We start from the raw sequence: 20,995 nt of genomic DNA, 5'->3' as shown, positions 1-20,995 counted from the left end.
TCTCTCTCTCTCTCTCTCTCTCTCTCTCTCTCTCTCTTTTTCTGTCTTTATTTACATATGAATAATTTTTTTAAAAGCTAGGTTGGCTGGAAACTCACCCTTTGTGAATGGAGAGAACAGGTTTGTACTGCAGTGAACACACGCGTGAAGGCAGCCTTACTCTTGCTCTGGAGGAAACGAGAGTGGTGTAGGTAGAAAGGTCGAGTCAGTTCCAGCATTCCCTTAGGCCAAAGCCTAATCCACAGTAGGGTCATAATCCCTTTGATGCTGTGAAAGTCCGCAGTGGCACTGCAGCAGAAAAGCTAGAAGCTAGCAGATGTTGGTTTGTGAGGTTTAAGGAGAGAATCCATCTCCGTAACATTTAAGTGCCAGGTGCAGGGCTCAGGTGACCACGGAAGACATCTAACCAACAGATGTTCACGTAATCAAAACAGCTTGCTTGTCCTAACAGCTGCCACCTACGACCTTCATAGCTAGAGCAGAAGTCAGTGCCTGGCTTTGAAGCTCATGATTCCGTGCGCGCTATCTTCTTCCTGTCCTTTCTGCATTGCGCAGGTGGCTCGCTGTTCTACCTGCGCTGCAGAGCCTCTCCTTCATTGAGCTGACATTTCAATATGGAAGATGTGCACTTGGCAAGTCTGACCCCAGTTCAGGATCATTGTGATCAGTAGTACACTGGAGGGCCAGTTACTATGAGTCTATAAAACTAGGACCTTGAAGCCAGGCGTGGCAGTGAACACCTTTAATCCCAGCATTTGGGAGGCAGAGATAGGAAGATCACCATAAGTTCAAGGCCACCCTGAGACTATATAGTGAATTCCAGGTCAGCGTGGGCTAGAGTGAGACCCTACCAGGGAAAACCAACCAAACACAGAAATACACCTAAAAGGGCTAGAGAGTTGCTTTGCAGTTAAGGCATTTGCCTGCAAAGCCAAAGGATCCTGGTTCAGTTTTCCAGGACCCATGTAAGCCAGATTCACAAGGGGGCACAAGCATCTGGAGTTCGTTTACAGTGGCTGGAGGCCCTGGAGTGCCCATTCTCACTCTCTCAAAGAAATAAACAAAATACGTTTATAAAATAAAAAGGAAAGAGAGGGCTGGAGAGATGGCTTAGCGGTTAAGCGCTTGCCTGTGAAGCCTGAGCACCCCGGTTTGAGGCTTGATTCCCCAGGACCCACGTTAGCCAGATGCACAAGGGACACACGCTTCTGGAGTTCGTTTGCAATGGCTGGAAGCCCTGGTGCCCATTCTCTCTCTCTCTCCTTCTCCTGTCACTCTCAAATAAATAAAAATTTTTAAAAAAGTTTAAAAAAAATACAGCAAAAAACTAGGACCTTGAAATCCCAGGAGAAAGGGTATAAAGATGATCCTTGAAAGCTTGCTCTGTGCACAGATTTAGGAAGGGCAAGCAAGTGTTGGATAAATGGGCAAAGGAAAGGAAGAGCCTCCTGGTCACCAGGAATTGTAAGCACAGAGTCTGGGAATGGAAAAGTACATGACATATGCAAAGAACTGAAAAGCTAGTGTCAAAAGAGCTAGAAATGACAAGGAGAGCAGACGTAGAAGGAGATGAGGCAGTGGACAGATTGCCTTGTGGGTTTTGTCTTTAGAATAAGAACTACAAGGAAGCACTCACTGGCTTGCCCCAGAGATGATGTGATCAGAGTATCTCACTCTTGTGTAGAATATAGTTTGGGGGGCTGGAGAGATGGCTTAGCGGTTAAGCGCTTGCCTGTGAAGCCTAAGGACCCCGGTTCGAGGCTCGGTTCCCCAGGTCCCACGTTAGCCAGATGCACAGGGGGGCGCACGCGTCTGGAGTTCGTTTGCAGAGGCTGGAAGCCCTGGCGCGCCCATTCTCTCTCTCTCTCCCTCTATCTGTCTTTCTCTCTGTGTCTGTCGCTCTCAAATAAATAAATTAAAAAAAAAAAAGAATATAGTTTGGGAAGCAGCTGATTAGTTGGACACAGGCGATGACAGAAAGGGACACTCATCGAGAGCCTCCAGCCTCTGCAATGTATAGGGTGGTCGTGCTGATCACTGTAGTAAGGAGGGTGCACTTTGGCAGGGTGGCTTGAGGAAGAAGATAGGTTGGCGTGCGTGTTGAACATGTGAGATGTCAACGTGGAGCCGCCGGAGTAGCTTATGCAAGGATCGGGTGTCAGAGGAAGCTGCTTGGAGGATGACCACAGCTAGGAAGAGGAATGGGGGTGCAGAGATGTGCAGCCCTCCAAGACTCCGCCAGGCTCCACGTCCTGGCGTTGTCAGCACTGCTGCAGGCCTGTGCTGCCCTTCTGAACATTTGTTCTATCTCAGTTACTTTGTCATCTCAGTCACGTGTGAGCCCGTATAAGTGAAGTGTGTTGTCCCTAACTTAATCCCTAACCCTTAGCAATCCTCAAGTAACTGTTACTCAGTAGAGTTAAAGTAATGGGACCTTAGAATGACAAAGTAGCAATCCACAGTCAACACTAACGGGCTTGTGGTGTGCTCTGACACAGCAGAGATGCCTTTGACTGGATGGGTCTTGTTTGTTTTGTTCGGTTGGGGAGGTAGGGTCTCAGTCTAGCCTATGCTGACCTGCAGTTCACTGTGAAGTCCCGGGCTGGCCTCAAACTCATGGCAGTCCTCTTCCCTCTGCCTCCCAAGTGCTGGGATTAAAGGCGTGCATCCCTATGCTGGGGGTCTGGGTAGTTTTTCTTCTCAGTAATTCACTCTAGTCAACAGGAAAATGGGAGTTACTTGACACAAGTGAGTTCTGATCATGCTGGCTTTTCTTTCAACTTTTTTGGATTCTTTTGCTAGTTGTGTTACAAAAGGAGACCTTAGAGTGTCTCCACCCAACGCTGTGCACACGTGTGTGTGTGGTCTGTGAGAAATGTGTTATCAAGAGCTGGCAAACATTGTCTTGGCAGAGCCCCATACAAGAGAGAGCCAGGAATGAGTAAACGAAAAAACAGCATATGTGACATGATTTACACAGTCAAATCACATTCCACATGCTTCCAAGGCTCCAAGAAAAAAAAAAAAAATCCAATAGCAATGCTCAAATTAGCCATCTGCTTCTCTGCTTTTAGTCACTTTTGGTAAAAAGCAGGGGATGGAGGGAGAGCTGGTCCTGTTTGGTGAATGCTTGCTTGCCTGGAAGCCCCAGGGTGTTCTCGGAGGGTAGCTCTTCAGAGGACGTGAGCCAGATGGGCCTGCTGGCGCAGGGTTCCGTCCCTTACCACCCTTGGCCTCAAACCACTCATGCTTTACCTTGACTGTATGGCCAGTTGTTCAGCACTGCTGTTCCCTGCTTCCGTATTTGCACTTGCTGGTGATGTAGCTGCGTGTGTGGAGGGAAGATCCAGGAGTAGCTTTGAAGATGAGACACCATGACTTTTTTTTTTAATTAATTAATTTATTTATTTATTTGAGAGCAACAGACACAGAGAGAAAGACAGATAGAGGGAGAGAGAATGGGCGCGCCAGGGCTTCCAGCCTCTGCAAACGAACTCCAGACGCGTGCGCCCCCTTGTGCGTCTGGCTAACGTGGGACCTGGGGAACCGAGCCTCGAACCGAGGTCCTTAGGCTTCACAGGCAAGCACTTAACCGCTAAGCCATCTCTCCAGCCCCACCATGACTTTTAGGAAGCATTTGGTGTGCCTCCCGAGTGCTGGCCTTAAAGGCGTGCGCCACCACACCCGGCTCACATTGATATTCTATAGTGTGCTTAGTAGGGATGTACATTTCTGAGATTGTTATGGGGAAGGTGAGTGATTTCTAGTATCTTTTTTATATAAAGTATTTTTATTTTATTTACTTATTAAAGAGAGGGAGGGAATGAACATGCCAGAGCTTCTAGCCTCTGCAAATGAACAGACACATACACTACCTTGTACCTCTGGCTTACATGGTGAGTGGGGAGTCAAAAATGGGTCCTTAGGCTTCATAGGCAAGCACCTTAACTGCTAAGCCATCTCTCCAGCGCCCTCTGGTATCTTCTTGACCTGCTCTGGGCTGTTCAAAGTCCAGCAATGGCAATTGATGGGGATGTGGTAGTTCAGTGGACAAGCACTTGTCTTCCTGTGAGAAGTGCTCAAGGAGGTTCTGGTTACTAAGTTTGAGGTACTACATTTGATTTCCATCCTGTGGAGGGGCCGTTGGGAGGTGACACGAACCTGTGCCTTTATGTACCATTATTTATTATGGAATTTTATTTGTTTGTTTCTCCTTACTTTATTCTTCTCTGATGGAAAATTTTATTTTTAAAATTAGAATGAATAATACTATGAACTCATACCAAGCCACCCAAATGCAAAAACCTCAGTACAGTTTTCTTGTTTTACTATTTTCTAAGGGATTTCAAAACAAATTATAGCTATAATATTATTTTATATACTTGAGTATGCCTCTCTAAAAAGTACATTTTCTTACAGTTATAAGCCTTTTATGATAATTTAAAGTTGATTATTAAAGTCTCACTTTTCTCCCACTCTCTGTACTCTGTATATATGTATAGATTTATAAATTTATATATGCTAACTAAAATGTGCCTCTCTGCTTGCCTGCAAAGCAAAAGGACCCATGTAAAGCTAGGTGTATAAGGTAGTGCACCTGGAGTTTGTTTGCAGTGGCTGGAGGCCCTGGTGCACCCATTCTCTCTATCTGCCTCTATTATCTCTCAAATAAATAAAATATTTTAAGCACCTCTCACTTCTGGGGGGGGGTGGGGGATGTTTACAAGGTAGGGTCTCACTCTACCCCAGGCCAACCTAGAACTTTCTCTGTAGTCCTATGCTGACCTTGAATTCACAGCTATCTTCCTACCTCTGCCTCCCAAGTTCCGGGGTTAAGGTGTCACCACACCTGGCTTGCCTCTCACTTTTTTGAATTTGTAAAACATTTTTAAAAACCGCTTTAGAGTGAGGCGTGGTGGCACACACCTTTAATCCCAACACTTGGGAGGCAGAGGTAGGAGGATTGCTGTGAGTTCAGGGCCACCCTGAGACTACATAGTAAATTCCAGGTCAGCCTGAGTTAGAGCGAAACCCTACCTTGAAAAAACAAAAGCAAAACCCAAACAAAACAAAACAAAAAAACCTGCTTTAATAGGAGCTGGAGAGATGGCTCAGAAGTTAAGGCTCTTGCCGGGCAGGGTAGCGCACACCTTTAATCCCAGCACTCGGGAGGCAGAGGTAGGAAGATGGCCGTGAGTTCAAGGCTACCATGAGAATACAGAGTGAATTTCAGGTCAGCTGAGCTAGAGTGAGACCCTACCTTAAAAAACAAAAACAAACAAACAAAAAGTTAAGGCTCTTGCCTACAAAGCCAAAGGACCCAGGCTCAACTCTCCAGCACCCACTTAAAGCCAGATGCACAAGATAACTCATGTGTCTGGAGTTTGTTTGCAGTGGCTAGAGGCCCTGGTACACTCATCTCTCTCTGTCTCTCTTTCTGTGCCATTCTCTCAAATAAATAAATAAACTGTTTTAATATGGCTGGAGAGATGGCTCAGCAGCTAAGGTACTTGCCTGCAGAGCTTAATAACCTGAGTTTGATTCCCTAGTACCCACATAAAGTCAGATTTACAGTGGCTGGAGGTCCTGGTGCACCCATTCTCTCTGTCTTTCCTCTATCTCTTTCTCTGCTTACAAATAAATAAATGTTTTAAACTGCTCTAATAAATGTCCTAGTGCCAGTGATTACTGGTAGTTACCTTGGGTTGGGGAGACTCATGGCTGCAGAAATATAAAACAAAAACATGCTTTTCTGCATGGGTTTCTCCTCTGGACCATTCCAAGGAGAACATTGGTTAAAGATAACTCCTGGTAACTGGGCGTGGTGTCGCATAATCTCAGCACTCCGGAAGCAGAAGTAGGAGGATTGCCAAGAGTTCAAGGCCACCCTGAGACTACCTAGGGAATTCCAGGTCAGCCTGAGCTAGAGTGAGTCCAACCTTGAAAAAAAACAAAAATTTAAAAAAAAAAAAAAAAAGATAACTCCTGGTGAAGTAGGAGTTGGGCAAAAAACAACAACAACAACAAAAAAAACAAAAAAACAACAAAAAAAAAAAAACCCTGATGGGCTAAGTAGGTAGAGGAGCTCTCACAGCTGCTGGCAATTTCCTTAATTAGGTACTCCTTCAGCATCTGGTTTATGGTGCTAAAAATTTAGAGTTTAGGGCCTTGCTGTGTGGCCCAGGGTGGCTTTAGCCTTCTAAACTGGGAATCTAGGGTCTTGCTGTGTGGCCCAGGGTGGCCTAGGCCTTCTAAATATTGGAAGAGCAGTTGTGTATCACCATGCCTGGAAACTTTTTTTTTTGTTGTTGTTTTTGGCAGGGACTTGCTCTATCTCACACTGACCTGGAATTCACTATGTAGTCCCAGGGTGGCCTCAAATTGATGGTGATCCTCCTACCTCTGCCTCCCAAGTGCTGGGATTAAAGGCATATGCCACCACACCAGGCTCTAGAAATTTTTCATAATGTCAATAATAAATAATAATATTTATTAATAATAAAATAATGTTTAAAGTTGTTTAGTAACTATACTATGCTTTATGTTGGTTTTTGAAACTTGATTCCTGGAATAGTTTTTAAATTCTAGGATTCTGTTGTAGGAAACCCCTTTAGTGATATAAATTCATTGTACAAATAGCCCTCATTAACAAAACCAACCAAACAACAACAACAACAAACAGGGCTGGAGAGATGGCTTAGTGGTTAAGATGCTTGCTTGCAAAGCCAAAGGATCCAGGTTTGATTCCCTAGTACCCACATAAGCCAGATGCAGAAAGTGGCTCATAGGTCTGGAGTTTGTTTACAGTGGCTGGAGGCCCTGGAGCTTCCATTCTTATTCTCTCTCTCTCTCTCTCCCTAATAAATAAAAATAAAATATATATTTTAAAACTTTAAAGTTTAGTAGACTTAACACTATTTAGCGTAAAACAACACATAATTTGTTCATACAAAGCACATTCATAATTTCAAAAATGATTTAGAATTTTTTAAAGAGAAAAAATGTAAAGCAATATCTTTAGAAAGGGAAAAGACATTTTTGTGCAAATGCCATGGTTTCCCTGTCTTTCTGCCTCCCACTCCCCATTATTTGTTGGAGGTTGGTGGGATTGGTTGCCATGGGAGAAGCAAAAGAAGGGAGAAAAAGGCAGAGAGTCAAAGCTGACATCTGGTTGATGGGACCTTCTTTTGTTCCCGACAGTTCTGCCACAGAAAGGGATGAATGGCTAGAGGCGATTTCCAGGTCCATAGAAGAGCACGCCAAGAAAAGAATCACCTTCTGTCCTACTAGGAGTCTTGATGAGGTATTGCCTTCTCCATCTTTCTCATTTTAGTAACTGGTTTCAGCTTTGCTTTTTAACCCTTAAAGAACCATTGTACATGGGTTTAGAAAAGCCATGTATGTTTCAGATATGAATTGGATGGTGTGTGTGTGTGTGTGTGTGTGTGTGTGTGTGTGTTGCTAGGGATGGAACCCAAGGCCTTACTTGTGCTAAGCATGCACCTTACCATCAGACTGCATTCTCTAGCTTTTGTTATAGGACAGTTAAAAGTATGAAATATCCAGCCAGGCATGGTGGCACACATCTTTAATCCCTCCTAAGGTAGGAGGAGCGCCATAAGTTTGGGGCCACCCTGAGACTACATAGTGAATTCCAGGTCAGCCTGGGCTAGAGTGAGACCCTACCTCGAAAAACCAAAAAAGAAAAAAAAAAGTTATAAACTGCTTTTACGGAAGCAGCTAATCAGCTGTCATCATACCACCAGACGTCTTTGGAGATAATTTTGCAACAGAGGATTTTTCAAATGGATCTGATCTTAATATCCCGAGAGCACAAAATATTAGAACCCACTTTTCCTTCCATATCCATTTGCACTGAGACTCCACTGCCAACCAACAGGGCTGACTGTCACGGGCAGTATGCCCAGGAGGTAATCACAAGTCTTTCTTCTCCTGCAGACAGACCCAGAAGATAAAGAGGAAGCTAGTCCCCTTGGGTCGAAGGCTCCCATCTGGATCCCTGATACCAGAGCCACCATGTGTATGATCTGCACGAGTGAATTTACTCTGACGTGGAGACGACACCATTGCCGAGCCTGCGGAAAGGTCAGAGGGACAGCGCCCAGCTCCGCTGCGATGTCTCACCTCTCTAGTCTGTATAGTAAGGAGCACATTCCCTCATCAGAAATCACTGTGATAAACAAAACAGTGGTTAAAAAAAAAATAGCAAAACATTGTGGTGATAGGACAACATGTATATTGCCTTCTCTAAATCTATGGGGATAGGGAAGAGGTGTATCTTGTTAGAAGATTTCTATCCTCCTATCCCAGAGTTACTTTATTATGCCATAATAATAACTTTCACTCAAAACCAAGAAGGAAGCCAGGCGTGGTGGTGCAGGTCTGTAATCTCAGCTCTGTGGTTGAAGCGGGCGGATTGGAGGGAGTTTGAGGCCAACTTGGTGAGATCCTGTCTCAAAAAAAAAGAAAAAAAACCCTCCCCCAACAATTACAGATGCCCTTACAACTAATTATTTAAGCTGCCTCTATGAGATAATATCTGGTAGAGGAACGTCTAGTGTTTAGATTATCCCCGGTGACATTTCTAAGATCTGTTGTCAGTTTTCCATTGCTGTAACAAGTACCTGGCATGAATGATCAATTCCCCCTCCATATCCCCTCCTCCCCCATGACAAGATCTCACTACACTGGAGCCCCAGCTGCTGGGAAACTCATTCTCCTCTTGCCCAAGCTTCCTGAGTGCTGATTGCAAGCATGCAGCACCTCTCTGGGGAATAAATCAACTTACAAAAGGAAAGTTTTACTTTGGCTCACAGTTTTGGAACTTCCAATCCATGTGTGACCTGTTGGCACAGCATGGTGAGCATATGTAGAGGGCAAAGCCATTGACCTCATGGACGAGAAAGAAAATAAGAGAGGAAGAGTCTGGCTTCCTCAACCTCTGTGAGAGTACTCCCCCAGAGACCTCAAATCTCCCACTTGGGCATCACTTTTTTAAAATTTCTTTTTAGGGGATATTCCAGATCCCGACTGAAGTATAGATTTAGATGATCTCTCTCTCTCTCTCTCTCTTTTTTTTTTTTTTTTTGCATATGTGTGTGAACATGCTCGTACGTATGTGGGCACATATATATATAGGTGTACCTGCATGTTTGTGTATGGCCAGTGGGCATCCTTGGGCGCCTGCCTCAGGTTTGCAGTCTGTCTCCTTTGAGATAGGATCTCTCGATGGCCTGAAGTTCGCCAGTTAGCTAGACTAGCCAGCTCCTAAGCCCCGGGGATCTTTCTATCTCGGCCTCCTCACTGTACCCAGGACTTCCGTGGGGACTGGGAATTGGAAGCAAAACAAGCACTTGACCTACTGAGCTGCTTCCCCAGCAGTTTTCATGATCTCTGCGGGTCAACTGAGCATAGTGACTTCAGAGTTTAGAGAGTTTAGAACCATGGTAGAAGAGCGGAGAAGCGGTCATGCTATGCAGTGGTGATGGTGGCAGTGGGCATCAGTGTATCAGTGTGGCTGGTAGAACTTACTGCATGCTGGGCACTGCTCTAAGGACTTCGTGTGTTAACTCTCTTAGTACATTGTTTTATGAAGTAAGCAGTGATTGTCCGTGGCCTCTATTTCCAAATGTGCTCATGTGTGTTGGTCTACTACACGCCCGAGCTCCATGAGATCAATGAAATTCAGTGATTGTGAAACGTTGCGAAGTGGACAGAGGTTTGGAAACAAGGTTTTTCTAAATAAAATAATTGCAATGTGCTTTCAGATCGTATGTCAAGCTTGTTCATCAAATAAATATGGCTTAGATTACCTGAAAAAGCAGCCAGCAAGAGTATGTGAACATTGTTTCCAAGAACTGCAGAAATTAGGTAATATTAAAAGTAAAGACTTAACCAGAAATTTCTTGCTTCCCTACAGGCTTTCAAACAGCCTTCTAAGAGAATCATCCTTGGTACAATAGCAATAATTGTAGTCGACTCTTGTCTTAAAATTAATCATAAGCTTTCTCCACACACATTTTGTAGTAATTCAAAAGAAATTGGACTGAAATTTGTTTTTACTATGTGAAAAGTTTTACCAAGAAAGTTAATTGTAAGAATGTTATTGCAGAATGAAATGCTTAAAACAATTTAAAGGGGACTTTAACTCACAAGCTATTCTGATGTTTCTAGTTTCCCATGACAGTGTGCACATTGCAAAGAATTTTACTTGGTTTTTCTTCTCCTCCTCCACCCTCAATTTTTCAAGGTAGGGTTTTGCTCTAGCCAAGGCTGACCTGGAATTGACTATGTCATCTCGGGCTGGCTTCAAACTCACAGCGATCCTCCTACCTTTTTTTTTTTTTTTAGGTAGGGTTTTCCTCTAGCTCAGGCTGACCTGGAATTCACTATGTAGTCTCAGGGTGGCCTCGAACTCATGATGATCCTCCTACCTCTGCCTCCCGAGTGCTGGGATTAAAGGCATGTGCCCCCATGCCCGGCTCAAAATTACTTTTATCTGTAAAGTGATATTGCATGGAAACATACTAGCTGGTACTTTGTTAGCCTAAATCTGCTCCTGTGGATGACTGATTTACTAAGATTTTACTGTACCCCTAAAGGGGCAGCTTTATTCTATTTATTTATTTATTTATTTATTTTTATTTATTTATTTTTTTTGGTTTTTTGAGGTAGGGTCTCACTGTAGCCCAGGCTGACCTGGAATTTACTATGTAGTCTCAGGGTGGCCTCGAACTCACAGTGATCCTCCTACCTCTGCCTCCCGAGTGCTGGGATTAAAGGCGTGCGCCACCACGCCCGGCTCTGTTTATTATTTTTTGAGGCAGAGTCTCAGTGTAGTCCAGGCTGACCTGGGACTTTCAGTCCTCCTCTCAGCCTCCCAGTGGTTGACGTTGCAAGCATGTGCCACCACTCTTGGCAGGTGCAGCCTTTGGAACAAATACAAAGTGATACAGTGATACTTTGTAACCGCCTTCTCGGCATCTGGAAGCATTATTCGCCTACAGGTAAAATAAACGCAGCTCGGAGGACTACTCAAACCTGTATTTCAGAAAGAACTCTTTAGTTCGATTTTTTTAAATTTTTATTTATTTATTTGTTTACTTGACAGAGAAAGAGGTAGAGAGAGAGAATGGGTGTGCCAGGGCCTCCAGCCACTGCAAACGAACTCCAGACGCGTGTGCCCCTTTATGCATCTGGCTAACGTGGGTCCTGGAGAATCGAACCTGAGTCCTTCGGCTTTGCAGGCAAATGTGTTAACAGCTAAACCATCCCTCTAGCCTTTTAGTTAAATTTTGTTTTGTTTTTCAAGGCAGGGTGTCACTTCAGCCCAGGCTGACCTGAAAATCACTATGTAGTCTCAGGTTATCCTTGAAATCAAGGCGATTCTCATACCTCTGCCTCGCAAGTGCTGGGATTAAAGGTTTGTGCTATCACACCTGGCTCTTTAGCTAAATTTCTGAAGCCTCTAAGATCTGAATTCTGAAAGGATTGTTCTCTATGACAAAATAGTTTCTTATTAGCAAATAGAAATATCTATGTGAAAAAGGTAGATGATATGATATTTCAGAATCCATGGTTTTATCGATTCATAATTTGTTACTATTTATGCACATTTTTGTGAGCTGACCTGAAACTCACTTTGTAGCTTAGACTGGCCTCAAGTTCACAGAAATCCTGCCTACCTCAGATTTCTGAATGCTTGGATAATAGGCATGAGACGCCACATTCAACTTTGTGTTCATTTTCAAAGATACATCCAACTGTTCCTTTACCAATCTTTCTGTTCCTCCCTTTGTTATCCAGGTATAGCCAATGTGAGCATTCTGTTGGCATTCAGAATTTATCTCTGAATCTTCCTCCTTCACTACTTACATCTATTTGGTCAGTAGATGCTATCTATCTATCTATCTATCTATCTATCTATCTATCTATCTATCTATCTATCTACTTGTTTTTTTATTTTTTACTTATTTATTTGAGAGCAACAGACAGAAAGAGAAAGAGGCAGATAAATAGAGAGAGAATGGGCGCATCAGGGCCTCCAGCCACTGCAAACAAACTCCAGATGCATGTGCCACCTTGTGCATCTGGCTTACATGGTTCCTGGGGAATCGAGCCTCAAACCAGGGTCCTTAGGCTTCACAGGCAAGCACTTAATCGCTAGACTATCTCTCCAGCCCATGTACTTGTTTTTTTGAGTTAGGGTCCCACTGTAGCTCAAGCTGACCTGGAATTCACTATGTAGTCTCAGGGTGGCCTCAAACTCATGATGATCCTCCTACCTCTGCCTCCCGAGTGCTGGGATTAAAGGCGTGCGCCACCACGCCCGGCTAGATGCTATCAATTTTGTCTCAGTCTGTCTTACTTTCTTTTCTTTTCTTTCTTCTTTTTTTTCAGGTAGGATTTCAATCTAGCCCAGGCTGACCTGGAATTCCTTAGGTAGTCTCAAGGTGGACTCAATTCACAGTGATCCACCACCTAGCTCTGCCTCCTGAGTGCTGGGATTAAAGGCTTGCGCCACCACGCCCAGCTGTCTTTTTCTTGATCTCCTGGTGTCAGTGCAAGTAAGGTTTGCATTAATGTAGTAATTTCCTAAGGGGTTTTCCTGCCTCTTCCTGGCTACTGCTACATTAATTTTTCTAAACTCAGCCTGGGGCTAGGATGTGGCTTATTGGTCCAGCACCTGCTTAGCATGATCACAGCCCTGAATTTTATCATCAGCACCACATAAACTATGAAATAGAAAATGATCAATTTGAAACCAGGTGTGGCTGTTTACACTTGTAATCCCAGTACTGGGTGGCCGAGGCAGGGGGATTTCCATAAGTTCAATGAGGCTAGCCTGAGCCTGGACAACAGAGTGAAACTGTCTCAAAAAGTGAAAATAGCCGGGCGTGGTGGTGCACACCTTTAATCACAGCACTCAGGGGGCAGAAGTTGAGGATCACCATGAGGTCAAGGCCACCCTGAGACTACTGAGTGAATTCCAGGTCAGCCTGCACTGGAGTGACAACCTGTCTCAAAAAACCAAAAAAAAAAAAAAAAGTAATTACTTTTTGTTTATCACTCCTAGCCTAAGGAGCCTAAACCTCACCACCACCATTACTAGCCCCCAGCTTTGTTAGTCTATAAACAAATGTTCATTTTTATTTTTTAAATAGTTTTTATTTTTAAAATTTTTACTTATGAGAGAGAAAGAGAATGGATGCACCAGGGCCTCCAGCCACTGCAAACAAACTCCAGACACATGCCCCCCCACCTGTGCATCTGCCTTAGTTTGGTCCTGGGGACTTGAACCAGGTTCTTTGGCTTTGCAGGCAAATGCCTTAACCACTAAGCCCAGCCCACACATGTCCTTTTTTAATGTTTTTTTTTGTTTATATTTATTTATTTGAGAGAGAGAGGCAGATAGAGAAAATGGGCATGCCAGGACCTGTAGCCACTGTAAACAAATTCCAGATGTATATGTATATGCTACCTTGTGCATCTGACATGGATCCTGGGGAATGGTCATTTGACTTTGCAGGCAAGCGCCTTAACTGCTAAACCATCTCTCCAGCACCCCACACACCTTTTTTCTTTTCAAGGTAGAGTCTCACTCTACCCCAGGCTGACCTGGAATTCTCTATGTAGTCTCTGGGTGGCCTTAAACTCATTGCATCCTCCTTCCTCTGCCTCCCAAGTGCTTGGATTAAAGGCATGCACCACCACACCTGGCTTTTTCTCAGAATTTTTTGTGGTGGTTTTTTTTTGGGGGGGGGTGGATCTCATGTAGCCCAAGCTGACCTTGAACTTGCTGGGTAGCCAAGGATAGCTCTTGAACTCTTGATCTTCCTGCCTCTACCTCTCAAGTGCTGGGTGACAACCATGGGCCACTATGCCCAATTCAGTAATTTTTTTTTTTTTTTTTTTTTTGTATTGGGGATCGATCCCAGGCTAGTTCCTAGCTGCTTCCAAATGCTAGCAACACAAAAGGGTGATATTTTCACAAGGCTTGTAGTTCAAAACATAAAATCATAGATAGTGGAAGTGTTTTACCTGCTCAACTCTTGGTAATCCATCTTCATTTCTTGACTGTCCTTTCGTGGGCATTTTGTGTCACAGTGGTCACACTGGTTTAATTAAGTCGCGAGGCAGAATGCTTACCACTGGCTACATGAGTGTACCTGCTTCTTTTTAGATCACCAACTCTCCCCAAGGATTGGATCTCCTGGAAGTCACAAATCTCCTTCAAGTGCCTTATCATCAGTCTTACAAAGCATCCCGTCGGGTAGGAAACAGAAAAAGATCCCAGCTGCACTCAAGGAAGTAAGTGTTTCCATTCAACCTGAAGTTGCCAAATTATTCATGTGCTTGTAATGCACTGCTTCCCTTCACAAAGGATGTCGTTTCCCACTCCTCTCGTGGCATGAACTTGACCGCTGCAGTGCAGATTGGCTGGTGCTTTGCAGCCTTGCTTCCTATCCCTGATGACCTGACTCACTTAGACAATGGCCGCTGAAAGGTCTGGAGAATGTTTTAGAGCAGAGAGAGAAAGTAAAGTTAGACACACACCGATCTTTTTTCTTTTATTTATTTATTTTAAGTTTTTTGGTTTTTTGAGGTAGGTTCTCACTCTAGCCTAAACTGACCTGGAATTCATTATGCAGTATCAGGGTGGCCTTGAACTCACGGTATCCTACCTCTGCCTCCTGAGTGCTTCCCCCCCCCCCCCGCCCCCACAGTGTGGTCAGCAGAATCAGGGTGTTGCTCCTGCTGAGCAGGTGCTGTGCCAGCCCAGACCTTGTTTTTCTTTACTCTCCATTACATTTCTCATATTATTTGTACTATCTACAGTGAGCACATTTTGCTTTGTAAGACCCCCAGAACGAGGACCCCACGCTCTGCCCGGATATGGCGACACCCCAAATCACTCACGAGAAGCGGTCTTGATGCAAACTGCAAGAGGATTTTATTCCAAGCGCGCTGGGGCCCACAGTCGTACACCGCACAGGGGTAGAGGACTGCAGAGCCCCGAATGCAGGAACAGGACAGTTTTTATAGGGTTTCTAACAAAGCCTGTGCATTAGACCAATCATTTTTTTAACATCAGGAGCCTGCGAGGTGCGAGCCAGTCAGTTTGTGCCACCCCATAGGTTCTAAGCCAATTAGTTTAATTTGTTCAAGCCCCTCGTGGACCAATCAGTCTCTTATGACCTTGGTGGTCAGCATTTGCGCAGGTCCTTGGGTGGGAGTAGCAGAGTGTGGTATCAGTCTCCTATGACCTTGGTGGTCTGAGGCAGGCTGCTACAGCTTATGGTGTGGGCTACTAAGGCTTATGGTGCAGGCTATTTACAGAGACCAAATAAGTGGTTCACTTTATTACTCATTTCCCATCCTTGAGGGCTATCTCATGCCCTTTTTACCTAGTTTTATATTAGGAGCGGGCTCTGATATAATGAGAAGAGGGATTCTTTACTTGCTTCCAACAGAGAGTAAAGCCTGGAGTTTGAGGTATGCAGGGGCCCGCTTAAGCTTTGGAGCGTGATAGTATTTCTGGGCTTCTGAATTCTTGGGCCTTTCAGCTTTTGTAAACAACAAAAGAGCTTTTATTTAAAAAAAATATAAACACCCTATGCCGCTATCTCCACAACCAGCACAGGAGGAAGGAATGAGTAGAGAAATCATAACGGAAGTGTACAGAATGTGAGGAGCATGGATTATGCCACTGGCACAAGCAGTAGGCTACGACCACTTTACCATTTTAAATCTCAAGGAAAGATGCCCGCTCTGTATAACCAACCAGTGCCCACAAATACCAAACAGCGTCAATCAGTGAATGCTCATGATGCCCCCAAACAAATGACCCTGCTGCCTTTTTTCTTCTAGCAAAGGGCCATCTCAAAGTAAATTTTAAAAATTCATAGCCAAGCATGGTGGCTAATGCCTTTAAATCCCAGCACTCAAGAGACAGAGGTAGGAGGACCACCGTGAGTTCAATGTCAGCCTGAGACTACATAGTACTTGCTCTCATGACGTGAAACTTTTTTATAGTCAATGGAAATCTACCTCTGTTTTCTATTATAAAATATTCCACAATATAAGTGTGTCATAATTCACTTAGTCTTCCTTAATTGAGGGCCATTTCTTTCTCTTTTTTTTCTTAGAAATAAAGCCACAGTGACCACTTATATTCATTTACTTTATGAATAGGTATGAATGTTTCATAAGTATAGATTCTTAGAAATGGCATCAGGATCCTCAAAGGTATGGACTGGGGATATAGCTCAGCAATACTTGCATAGTATGCACAAGACCCTGGGTTTGATCATCAGTATTTTCAACATCCAAATTATTATTTCAGACAGGTTTAAGTAATTTCCCCTATATATCAAGAGATAACATATAGTTTCCAAAGTGCAGTTTTTGAAAAGCATTTGTAGGCTTTTGAACTATTTCTCTTCTACTAAGCCAAAAGGAAAAAAAAAAATGAGGGGCTGGAGAGATAGCTTAGCGGTTAAGCGCTTGCCTGTGAAGCCTAAGGACACCGGCTCGAGGCTCGATCCCCCAGGACCCATGTTAGCCAGATGCACAAGGGGGCACATGCATCTGGAGTTCGTTTGCAGTGGTTGGAAGCCCTGGCACGCCCATTCTCTCTCTCTCTCTGCCTCTTTCTCTCTGTCTGTCACTCTCAAATAAATAAATAAAAATGAATTTAAAAAATTTTTTAAAAAATGAGACCCACAAAGACACATGCACGAGCCCATACCAGCAGTTACACCAGAGTGAAATCTAGTGTGGCTTCAAAAATAAAGGCCTTTCATATTCATATGCATAACAGCCTTCAAACTGTGTTATAGCAGACTTTGGAAATGTCTCATTTCATTCTGAACCCTTTACTGCTTGTTATTGTTTTCAGTATCTAATGGCTGTAAGCACCTTTGTTATTACTTAAAATTCATCTGCAAATCGTTAAGCCATGTACTTGGATTCTTTATCTAGGTATCAGCAAATACAGAAGATTCTACGATGAGTGGCTACTTGTACAGATCAAAGGGCAATAGAAAGCCCTGGAAGCACCTGTGGTTTGTCATCAAAAATAAAATACTGTACACATATGCTGCAAGTGAGGTGAGGCACAAACGCCAAAGACTGGCTCATTTGGGGTCTTGCTTTAGCTGTTTTTGCTGTGCTGGGGGTGAACGCAGGGTCCTGGCATTCGGAGCAATTAAGTCCTCTACTACTGAGAGAATTCCAAGCCCTTTGCTTGTGGCACGGGGCAGTATTTTATTTATTTTTATTTACTTATTTAAAAGTGATAGACATAGAGAGAGAGAAAGAGGAAAATGGAGAGAGAAAGAACGGGCACGCCAGGGCCTCCAGCCACTGCAAATGAACTCCAGATGCATGCCCCCTTGTGCATCTGGCTCATGTGGTTTCTGGGGAATTGAGCCTTGAACCGCGGTCCTTTGGCTTCACAGGCAAGCATTGAACCACTAAGCCATCTCTCCAGCCCTTATTTTATTTTTTTAATTTGCTTATTTTGTGGGTGGGGGGTGTCTATTGACACTGGTTTCACCTATAGCCCAGACTGGCGTAGAATGTACTGTGTAACCCAAATTGGCCTTAAACTCACCGTGATCTTCCTGCCTCAGCTTCCAAAGAGCTGAGATTACAGGTGTGAACCTTTATGCTTAGATCCTTGCTTCTATTTTTAATGTGAACTGTAGCGGTAATGATGTGAAATTCAGCAGCCATGAACATGTTGAAACTGTCAGGTGGGAGGTGGTGGCTCAGTGTTGAATAAATGAAAAATAACTTGCTAGAATTATTGCTTTTGTATGTGTGTGGGTGAAATTAAATTAGATCTATACAAATCAAGAGTTTTTAAACCTGAATTGTGTCTCAATTAGAATCCCATTCTAATTTGTGTGTTTACTATTAGGACGTGGCAGCTCTGGAGAGTCAGCCTTTGCTAGGATTCACTGTCGCTCAAGTCAGCGATGGAAGTTCAGAGTCGAAAGTGTTTCAGTTACTGCACAAAAGCATGCTGTTCTATGTGTTCAAAGCCGATGACGCCCACTCAGCTCAAAAGTAAGTAATATAGACATGTTTTCCTTTTACACGTGAGCTCTCAAGTTACTTTAAACAACATTTTAAAGGCATAGAGGGGCTGGAGAGGTGGCTTAGCAGTTAAGGCACTTGCCTATAAGAGCCTAAGGACCCATGTTCGAGTCCCCAGGATCCACATAAGCCAGATGTCCATGGTTGTGCATGCGCCTGGAGTTTGTCTGCAGTGGCTGGAGTCCCTAGTGTGCCCATGCTTCCTCTCTGTCATGTAAATAAATAAAATAAAAAATATTAAAAAGCAAAAGGGTCAACTCAGTTTAAATGAGAGACTTAAATCAGAAGACTTAACATAATGCTTCGGAATTGTTTTAATACAAAAGCAAGGGTATGTGAAGAATTTTAGAAGGCAAAGTAGTCTTGTCTAGTGTTTGCTAACAACACATGGCTTCAGAGGAGACAACATGGTGCTCTGCTGCTGAAAGGAAGGGAAGCTGAGGCTTGTGACCTCTCCTTCAGCAAGGCTACGAATCTTTCCCTGAAACATTCCAGAACTCTGGCAGTCCAGTGACTTAATTGCGCTGTGCACCAGCAGCAGTTGAAACTAGGGCTGACTAGCTTATTTCTTTTGAGGGGGGAGGGCTGGGGGAAGAGGAAGTCACACATTAGATGACTCCTGGGCTATTCCTAGTGACTGAATAAAAGGAATGAAGATCAGTTCAAGGCGGAAATGGTGTCTTCAAAATTCTAGCAGGAATCTTAATTTGGGGTGTTACAAGCTTGCTTAACATACAGGTGCATATCCCTTCTTAACAAGGTGGTTTATTGTCCTCCTCTTTCTCATTGGATGTTTACTTTGGCTCACAAGGTACATATTGCTTTTTCAGTAAGTGGTGCTCATGGTTTCTGTCAATGGAGAGAAACGAGAATGATTTGAGTGTACATGAAGCTAGCAGTGTCTTAGGCAGTTAGAATATACCTCCTGAATATCAACCAAGTACAGTGCTGTCTCCACTCTGAGAGACCATCCCCTTGCCTCTTTCTACTTGAGGATGTTCAGCACTGGATAGCTGTTTGTCCAAGTTATTCCTCCTAGGTATTGGAGAATACTTTTGCTTTTTTGAGACAGTCTCACTTGTAGCCAGGGGTAGCCTCAAACTCAAAATCTTTCCACCTTGGTGTCTTAACTACTGGGGTTACAGGCATTTACCATCATACTCTGAAGAGTATTTTAAAATTATGTTTTTATGATTTTTAAAAATTTTTTTACTGATAGCTTCCATAATTATAAACAATATCCCAAGGTAATTCCCTCCCTCCCCCCCCCCACTTTCCCCTTTGAAATTCCACTCTCCATCATATCCCCTCACCCTCTCAATCAGTCTCTTTTATTTTGATGTCATGATCTTTTCTTCCTAGTATGATGGTCTTGTGTAGGTGGTGTCAGGCACTGTGAGGTCATGGATATCCAGGCCATTGTGTGTCTGAAGGAGCTCATTGTAAGGAGTCCTACCCTTCCTTTGGCTCTTACATTCTTTCCACCACCTCTTCTGCAATGGACCCTGAGCCTTCTCAGCACCATGGTGCCTCCTGAGTCATCTCAAGGTCACTGCCATCTGAAAAGAGAAGGTTCTCTACCAAAAGTGAGACTAGCATTAATATATGGGTATGAATGTTTAAGTGAAGTGCTTACTGGGCAGTTTGGTGAGCATAGTATATACATTTAGCCAGACAGCAGCAGATGTTACATTACCTCCCTAGGGCTCATGACTCTCCCTGTTGTAGGTTTTCAATATCAGGGATATATTCTCTCCCATGGGGTGGGCCTCCAGTCCAATTAGAGAGCAGTTGGTTTCCCCCATAACAGACGTGCCACTATTGCACCTGTTGGCTCATTTGGCCTGGCTAGCCAAATATAAGGCTTGCAGTTTCCACTATTGAGTATCTCCACTGGTAATTTCTCTCTCTTCCACTGAACTGCATGCAGCATGGCTTTTTCCAGCTTTCTGTCAGCTGGTCTATATGGAGGAGTTTTTCAGCTCAGCTCCAGCAAGGTTTCTCAGTGACCTTGCAACCCAAGTATGTGGAGTCTTCAGCAATAGGGTCTTACCATTTATTCCTGGTGGAAAACCAAGGGCCTTGGCAATGGCCTGTAAAGTCGGGGGGGGGGGGGCATTAGAGATGTTTTATGATTTTTTAACACATTTTTATTTATTTGAGAGAGAGAAAGAGAGAATGGGCATGCCAGGGCATCCAACCACTGCAGAAGAACCTCAGGTGCATGTGCCCCCTTGTGCATCTGGCTTACATGGGTCCTAGAGAGTCAAACAGAGATCCTTTGGCTTTGCAGGCAAATGCCTTAACTGCTAAACCATTTCTCCAGCCCCGTTTTTACTTTTTTTTCTGCAAAAGTACTAGGACAAAAATAGTATTCATGCTGGGTGTGGTGGTACACACCTTCAATCCCAGTACTTTGGAGACACAGAGGTAGGGGGATCACTGTGAGTCTGAGGCCAGCCTGAGACTACATAGTGAATTCTAGGTCAGCCTGGGCTGGAGTGAGACCCTTCCTTAAAAAAAAAGAAAAAAACAGAGCTTGAGATTTAGCTCCATAGTTAAGGAGCTTGCCTGCAAAAGCCTGAGAACCTGGGTCCAATTTCCCAGCACCCACATAAAGCCTGAGGCACAAGGTGGTGCATGTGTCTGAAGTTTGCAGTGCCTGGAGGCCCTGATGTGCCCATATTCTCTCTCTCTCTCAAATTATATATATACTTAAAAAATAGCAAATCCAGGCATTGTGGCGCACACCTTTAATCCCAGCACTCGGGAGGCATAGGTAGAAAGATCGTCAAGAGTTTGAGGCCACCCTGAGACTACATAGTGAATTCCAGGTCAGCCTGAACTAGAGTGAGACTTTACCTCAAAA

General features: G+C 43.9%; 1 protein-coding gene across 1 annotated transcript in view; it reads left to right on the top strand.

The window, feature by feature from the left end:
- The window catches only part of Fgd6 (FYVE, RhoGEF and PH domain containing 6), a 177,529-nt gene that overhangs the window by 154,410 nt on the left and 2,124 nt on the right, over positions 1 to 20,995 (top strand). The window contains exons 15-20 of the mRNA XM_045151507.1: positions 7,201 to 7,303; positions 7,960 to 8,106; positions 9,789 to 9,891; positions 14,204 to 14,331; positions 17,005 to 17,133; positions 17,948 to 18,096. Coding sequence (XP_045007442.1) covers positions 7,201 to 7,303; positions 7,960 to 8,106; positions 9,789 to 9,891; positions 14,204 to 14,331; positions 17,005 to 17,133; positions 17,948 to 18,096 — 759 coding nt within the window. The remainder of the gene's footprint in view (positions 1 to 7,200; positions 7,304 to 7,959; positions 8,107 to 9,788; positions 9,892 to 14,203; positions 14,332 to 17,004; positions 17,134 to 17,947; positions 18,097 to 20,995) is intronic.

The sequence above is a fragment of the Jaculus jaculus genome, chromosome 6 (assembly GCF_020740685.1).
Source record: "Jaculus jaculus isolate mJacJac1 chromosome 6, mJacJac1.mat.Y.cur, whole genome shotgun sequence".
Lineage (NCBI taxonomy): Eukaryota > Metazoa > Chordata > Mammalia > Rodentia > Dipodidae > Jaculus > Jaculus jaculus.
Note: the sequence above shows the minus strand (reverse complement) of the source record. Positions and strands in the feature narration are given on the sequence as shown.